General features: G+C 38.9%; 1 protein-coding gene across 2 annotated transcripts in view; it reads left to right on the forward strand.

Moving 5' to 3' along the window:
- LOC113217374 (fibronectin type-III domain-containing protein 3A) overlaps nucleotides 1–7,609 on the forward strand; it is a 23,689-nt gene extending 16,080 nt beyond the window's left edge. For both annotated transcript variants that reach the window (XM_026437246.2, XM_052269538.1), the window contains 15 exons: nucleotides 69–224; nucleotides 515–675; nucleotides 764–939; nucleotides 1,021–1,371; nucleotides 1,478–1,724; nucleotides 1,812–2,016; nucleotides 2,117–2,338; nucleotides 2,424–2,602; nucleotides 2,719–3,189; nucleotides 3,282–3,535; nucleotides 3,618–3,827; nucleotides 3,940–4,106; nucleotides 4,252–4,379; nucleotides 4,478–4,666; nucleotides 4,807–7,609. In XM_026437246.2, the coding sequence (XP_026293031.1) occupies nucleotides 69–224; nucleotides 515–675; nucleotides 764–939; nucleotides 1,021–1,371; nucleotides 1,478–1,724; nucleotides 1,812–2,016; nucleotides 2,117–2,338; nucleotides 2,424–2,602; nucleotides 2,719–3,189; nucleotides 3,282–3,535; nucleotides 3,618–3,827; nucleotides 3,940–4,106; nucleotides 4,252–4,379; nucleotides 4,478–4,666; nucleotides 4,807–4,917 (3,227 nt within the window). In that variant the 3' untranslated portion in view covers nucleotides 4,918–7,609. The remainder of the gene's footprint in view (nucleotides 1–68; nucleotides 225–514; nucleotides 676–763; nucleotides 940–1,020; nucleotides 1,372–1,477; nucleotides 1,725–1,811; nucleotides 2,017–2,116; nucleotides 2,339–2,423; nucleotides 2,603–2,718; nucleotides 3,190–3,281; nucleotides 3,536–3,617; nucleotides 3,828–3,939; nucleotides 4,107–4,251; nucleotides 4,380–4,477; nucleotides 4,667–4,806) is intronic.
- Nucleotides 7,610–7,728: the final 119 nt, after the last annotated feature.

Raw genomic sequence — 7,728 nt, forward strand, 5'->3', positions numbered from 1 at the left:
TTTGTAGATATACAAAATTTAGCCTGTTTCGCTGCACCAGTTATATGCTTCATGTGGTTTTTGGGCAGGCTTGGGCTTCCATAAGGACGAGAGAACTCAACGTCAGCACATCAGACTTAAACGCAAGTTGGAACAAAAGCAGACAATGAAGGGAGACTCTATGACTCAGCCTGGTTTAGGTGGGAGCACAGCCCATGGCACACCTCCAGCCTCCCCAAGGAAAGGTAAGCATCCACAAACAAGACAAACAACTAGCCAAATCTATGCTGTAATGCTAAATAGGATTTTTAAATACTTTCTACATTATTTTACTCTAAATAAAGTAACATAATTCAATTACTATTTTATTAATATATGGGTCCTAACATTGATCTAAGTTAACATTCCTTGCGCATGGTGTGGCAGTTGTTTAAAGTATGCATGCCTTTTACTTGGCAGTGTAAAAAAGGGATCAGGAATCTAAATAATTTACTACTTTGTATCATTTATAATCTAATTTCTGCTTGCTTCCCAGATCTTGCCAATGGTCTCCGCACAAGGGTGATCACTGGCAAAGAACGTGGAATGAGCAGTGTTGGAACCTCAGAAGATGGTGAAGAAAGCTCAAGCCTTCAAGATGAAGAAGATGATGTGGAACTAATCACTGAAATGTTGTCTTCCGTCCAACCACCACAGGTACAGGTTAAAATATATGTCTGTCTTATTAAGATTAATGTCCATGTATTTTTTAGACATTCAGAATAATATTTTCTTGATTTTCCAGGTAGCGGAATTGGACTCAACTAGTGCTTTGCTTCACTGGTCATCTCCAGAAGGGTTAATGGAGTTGGGAAGTGATGAGATTCTTGAAACAGACCTAAGATATGAAGTTCTACTTAGTGATAAAGGAAAGGAGGGTCGTTATAAATCCATCTACAATGGTCTCTCCCATTCCTGCAGGTAGACTGAAATTAAATACTGAATACTATTTGTAACAACTAAAGAGAAACCATAATGACAAATGCATTCACTGTTTTTCAGAATCCAAGACCTGCAGCCTGGAAAAGAATACTCTGTATGTCTCCTCGTTCATTTGGATGAACTGAGAGGGCAGGCATCAGAGCCCACAACATTCACCACTCCAGCGTGTCGCCCTGAAGCACCCCAGCCACCTCGATTAATTCAAAAGAACCGTTTTGGACTGCAGCTACGCTGGCAAGCTGCTGTGGATAATGGCGCTCATATCCAACAATACATCTTGGAATGTGATAATGGTACAGGTGTATTTAGTGAAGCTTTCCGTACTAGAGCAAAGCAACATAATTTATCAAGACTTCAGCCTGGCACAGCGTACAGGTTCAGACTGGCTGCTGTTAATGAATGTGGAAGAAGGTAAGTGGTGCACCTTGAGCTGCATGCCGTCTTCTCTCGAAGGATTGAATTTGTTTTCACAATATTCCCAAACTATTGTTCACGTCTTTTTTGTGTGTGTTTGCAGTAATTACTCTGAGATAGTCACATACGTGACAGCAGGGAATGTCCCTTCTCCCCCGAATCCACCAATATTGAGGTCTGCTGCAGTAACCGGTTTGCACTTGGCGTGGACGCGCCGGCAGGGTGATGAAGAGTTTGTCCTTCAGATGGATGACCGTTACTCTAACTACGGCTACATGCCTGTTTACACTGGGCGAGATACCCATCATCTATGTGATGGACTTCGTAGGCACTCTGAATACAGATTTAGGGTATGTCACAGAACTATTTTCTTCAAAATTTACTTATTGCACCTTTGTACCTAACTACATTGTTAAACTGTTTCCTTTTCTTTATAGTTGAAGGCAAATAATGAAGACGGTTCTTCTCGTTGGTCAGAAGAAGTCTGCTACCGAACTCTTCCTGATCGCCCATGTCCACCCTCCAGACCTATTGTAAAAGGAAAAATTCATGCTCATTCCTTCAAGGTCAAATGGGATGCACCCCACGAAAAAGGTGGAGCTGATATCTCCAGTTATACACTAGAACTTGGTACTGACAAAGGTAATGTTTCAGTTCTGTTTTCATATGTTATTTATGCCTGTGTTTTTTGGTTTATTTTTTAAGTTATTATGCTCATTTTTATTTATTTATTTATTTCTAGGAAATTTCCATCAAGTCTACCAAGGGATTCACTCAGAGCATATGTGTGAACGGCTTACACCTGGAACACAGTACATCCTTCGTGTGTGCTGTGTTACTGCTGGAGGAAGAAGTGACTTTTCTGATGTGACCACTGTTACAACAGATGCAGTTTGTCCTGGTCAATGCCAATCTTTCCGCCTGCATGGGAAACCACGAGCTACTTCCTTATCATTGAAATGGAGTAAGTTTTCATTTGACAAGGTATCTGTATGTTTTTATTGAATTTACTCATGATGATAATTAATTTATTTCAATGCTTTATTAAGGTTATCCAAATACTGATGGTGGTGCTCCCTTAAGCCAGTTTGAAATTGAAGTTGCTAATGCTGAGAAGGAAAAAGAAAGACGTCAGGCTTATGTTGGCCGTGAAACAGAGTGTACTGTTCAAGATTTACAGCCTGGGAAATGTTATGTCTTCCATCTGCGTGCCTGTAATAGAGTTGGGGTGAGTACTCATCTTTTCTTTATGCTGATGATAATTATTGTTAATAAAGACCAATTTTTTTCTAATATCTATTCTACAGAGTGAACTAAAATGTTATTCCTGTTTTTTGTTTTCAGCCTGGCCCCTGGTCAGAGCCACTGAAAGTCCAGAGTGGATCTGCACCTCCTGAAATTCCCTTGCCACCTCAAGTTAATGTTTCTCCCCGTTCCCCACCATCTAATGCTGGATCAAACATATCTGTGTTGGTGGCATGGACAGAATCTGCTAGTAATGGCTCTCCAATCACCGAGTATCAGTTGCAAGTTGGAAACCTTCGCCCTACCAGTCCAAGCCCAGCTCGCTCTACAAGTCCTTCTACTCGACCTGTTAGCCCTGCTAGTTCTGTGAGTTCCAATAGCACCACTACCCCTAATATTCCTGCAAGCCCTGTGCGACCACCTCGACCTGCTGTGCCAGCACCCCTTGATGCTGTAGAAATTTTGGACTCTGTTTCTCCCATTGAGCGAAGGAACGCTTATGTTGGCTCATCTACTAGCACAGAAGTAAAGAACCTTCTTCCAGCAACAACATACCACTTCAGAGTTCAGGTAAGTCATGGCAGGCCATAACATTGAGGAGGTGTTTCTGGAAGGCAGTTTAGTACATATATATTTTATTCACATGTTTCTTTCATAAATAGGCTGGAAATAGTGCTGGCTGGAGTGGCTGGTCAGCAGACTCTGTCCTGACAACACCACCTGGTCCGCCTGCTGCACCCACATCTGTACGTGGTGCCTCAACTCCCTATTCAGTTACTCTCACCTGGTCTGCCCCCATCTGCAATGGCTCGCCAATTCTGAGTTATCAGATTGATCTTCCTGATAGAATTATCTCCACTGATGGACCTGATACTCAAATAGTAATTGATCAACTTAAGCCGCAATCACAATATAGGTATGCACACATTTGCTCTCTGGTTTTATTTTGCTTTTGTACTAGAATATGGATTTATTAAGTTGTCTTCTTTCTTTACTAGGATACGTGTGAGAGCTGTGAATGCAGTAGGAACAGGTCCTTATTCACAGTCATATAAATGCACAACCAAACCTCTTCCACCATCTCCTCCAAATGTAGAGTGTGTCACAGTTGGTCATAATCATTTGAAACTGAAATGGGGTGATGGTCGTAATCCAGACTTCACTCAATACATTTTGGAAATGGAAAATCCTCGTAGTAATGTGGATCAGTAAGCATTCTCTCTATTATATTGTGTACTTCTATTTCTTTGGAGTTGGCTTGTCTGGCCTGTAACATGGCTTTAACAATGTTTGCTAATAATTATTATTATTTCTTTGCAGATTCCAAACAGTTTATCAAGGTACAAACCACACCTATAAGGTCAATCGCCTTCAAGAATTGACTGTTTATAGATTCCGAATTGCTGCCTCTAGTGATGCTGGTCAAGGAGATTTCTCTGAAATATATGAGTTTTCTACCTGTATAGCACCTCCATCTTCAGTCAAAGGTAAAAATTAAAAAAAAAAAAAAAGCATAGCTATTTAATGTTTTTGTCACTTTGGTGACATTCTCAAATGTGATCCCTTCAAACATCTCTATTTTTTTTCTTTCTAAAAATGTTAATCTAAATCCTAATTCCCTCCCCACTACAGCACCGAAAGCTATTGAAATCCAGCAGAGAAGCTGTGTGGTTGAATGGCTTCCGTGTAGACCCCTCCCCAATGATCCTGTTGTGTATCAATTACAACTCAGTCGTTTACGAGACCAAGACTACAAAGTGGTTAGTGTGCCTTCCTTAATACAGTTACCCTATTTCTGGTTCTTCTAATGTTCTTTGACATGCTTTAATGCATTGTACTGTGCATTTTGTCAATGCAGGTGTATAGAGGATCTGATACCAAAACAACATTGGAAGACTTGGAACCTGGTGCCGAGTATGATATACGAGTAACGCCTATTAGATGCACATCAAATGGAGATCTTTGTGGTGCCTCATCACCTGCATCATCATTTTCATTACCAGCTGTAGATTTGCCAGAACCTGTTGTCCGTGCTGTTCCTCAACAGGTATGTGTCTCTTCTATCTAATCTCAACTGAGTGAGAACGCTTTCTGTTTTCCTTGCTAGATTACTCTACTTAACAATGTCAGTAGTTCTATACTAGTTATTTAAGTATAAAAATTCATCATCCCTTTTTTATTTTACAGGCTATGCAGCCTACCCCAATGACAGACAAGCAAAAGGCAGCAATAATCCTCAGTATGTTTGGAGTCTTTGCTGTGGTCCTTGCTGTGATTTTACATAGTGTCCTTGGCTGACTATCCTGGTTATAATGTCTTGGCCAACAGTCAGCAACAGATGGCCAGTTCATCCCTCTGCCTTTCCACTCTTTGTTTTACTTGTCGTTCATTTTTCCATGTACCGTCCTACCTCTTCCATTTCTGATTGTTCCAATCTTCCAGTTAGTCTTTATATTATTCAACCGCTACTATTATTTAATATTTAAGACATTTTTATTTTACTTGGAGGAGGTCTTTGGTTTAAACAGAGTCGTGGAGCATTTCTTTTTTGAGTAAGGTATATGGTGCAGATGAGTGTAGCTGTTCAAACAGTTGAAAAGACTGAAATGCCCTGAGAGCCTGTGCCTGTGCCGCTCTCTTTCTCTCTCTTTTTCTCTCTCTTTCTTTTGCATGAGCTCGTTTTGATCTCTGCAAAGCCACCCCCTCTTTCTCCACTATATCTTACCTCTGTTTTACAAATTAATTATAAGTGATAAAGTGTATTTGACTTTTACGAAACAGTTCACTATATGTGTTTATTTTTTATTATTGTTTTTAAATGTGTGCTGGAACTGATTTCCACCACTATACTTTTGGTATGAGAATGCATGATAGTTTTGACCAGTAGTAGCAAAGGATTATGTGAAGTGTTCGAAGCCAATAGGCTGTCAATTAAACTCTTATTGTCTCTTTTATATTCTAAAATTTGCCTATTATTCAATTCAAAAGTATATTCTTCCCGAATTCTTCTAGCTATCGTGACATTTGATATTATTACTCTTGTCTCTCAATTATGATGCTATACAAATTGTTAACATAGATTTGCCAAGTATTTCAACTTTCTGCTGATTTATGGGTTTACTTTTAAGTATTACCATTTCATCGGTTTAAATTGTGTCAATGAACTAGATCTATGTACACTGAATATCAGTTCTGAATTCCATGAGTTTGATGTATTATCATGATGAGGTATGGTTTCTGCGTGGAAGGAAATGTTTGTTTTAGCTCATTCAGCTGATCAGAGTTTGGTGGTTTATAAGCTGCTTTTTATTGTTGTTATGTGTTGATCAATTATCTTGAGATTAATTTGCATGCCCCTTTTGGCAATTTTAAGAATGCATTTTTTTAGTGCATTTCCATGAATGGTTATGGTACTTTGATTCATTCCATGGACTTCTATGTAATGCACAAGGACATTGATGAATTTAGCTGGTCTTCCACAGTTACCTTTTTCCAATCTTGTCGTTAATTTTAGCTTTTCTTTGTTTGCTTTTATTGCATTATTTTGTTCACTGTCCTTCAGTTTTGTGTTATGCACCTATAGCCTTGTGCTTGCAGAATGTTCTGGCTCCCCTTTTAAGCGTGCATTGTTTTGATTAACCTACTTGAGTGTTTCCTTTCAATTTTTAAACTTGTTGATTCCATATATGCTGCTTTAGTTACCTTTTCGCTGATACCCAACAAGGCCCAAATTTTCTGTCTTGTGTTACTTAAATCCTCTTCTAGTTGAGCATGGAAATAAAGAGAGAAAACATGGCTAATCAGTGAAACTGTTTCCTTCTGTTTTAAAACTTGCTGTTGTAAATTACTAAGAGGTTTATATTCCCCAGTATTAATTGCACAGGGATTGTTGATTGTTGTGTTGTATGAAAGGGAATTGTGTGGAGTTTATATTATATATTATAATTTCTTGTTATTAGGGGACCAATATTGCATGTCCCTTACTCTTGTTTGCCTTGTATGTACAGTTACATTGTTTCCTCTCTTAGTTAGTAAATTGACCAAGTGATGCTGTGTTCCAGCCTTCTTTTTTGTTGTCTAATACTATTGGGGAGAGTACCTAGAGCTAGGATATTTTCTTTGTCATTTTACCTCCTCTTCCTTCGTTTTGTGGTGCTAATGTAAAGCTCGGATTGACATTTAGAGAAACCATGTTATATTTGCTGAAGGATTCTGATTGTGACTGCTACAAGTAGAATGTATTTGCTGCCTGAAATAATCTTACCCTCAAGAAATGGGCCTAAGGTCCGCCCCCCCCCCCTCCCCCCTTTTCTTATTTTGCTTACATCTCTTCAAATTTCCTGTATTGCGAAGAACTGAATCTGTTTTAGTAAAATTTGCTGTATCTTCCTTATTTTAGCATGCTTAAGAAATTTGTGCGTGCATTGTTTTGTTTGAAATCTGTTTTAAAAGGCCATTGCCCAGCTGTTACTACTTCAAATCTATTATCAGGGTGAGTCAAATGTCCTGGATCAACCAAAATTATATTGCAAGAATTGTGATTTAGTTATCATTGGGATTGTTGTAAGTTTTGATATTAAGAAGTCAAAGATTGTTGTTTATGTCTGCATTGTTGGTGCATTCCACATTACACCAAATAGTGCTCTGTTTGAAAATCTAGAATTAAGAAAACAGGAATGTGATTTCCTCTCTTGTTTAGACCCCTTTTTTTGCCATAATATAGTTTCTATTCCATACTTAAAATATTTAGAAACTGGAAGTTTATCTGTACGGATTGATTATTTGGTTTATGTACTTGCTGGCCTGCCTCAACCACAGTGATGCCAGGCTCGCACAAACGAGAATGAGAGTTACCTCGTGTGGCTAGAGCCAGTGCCGCAAGACGGAGCAAGTGTAGCCCGTCACGACCTGATCGAGTCAATGAATTTTGTACATAATCACTTTATTTACATTATTATGGTTGAAGAGGTATTAAATTATTTATGTGGAAGTACAGTTTGTAGATATACAAAATTTAGCCTGTTTCGCTGCACCAGTTATATGCTTCATGTGGTTTTTGGGCAGGCTTGGGCTTCCATAAGGACGAGAGAACTCAACGTCAGCACATCA

This window comes from Frankliniella occidentalis, unplaced genomic scaffold (assembly GCF_000697945.3).
Source record: "Frankliniella occidentalis isolate FOCC.00 unplaced genomic scaffold, Focc_3.1 Scaffold95, whole genome shotgun sequence".
Lineage (NCBI taxonomy): Eukaryota > Metazoa > Arthropoda > Insecta > Thysanoptera > Thripidae > Frankliniella > Frankliniella occidentalis.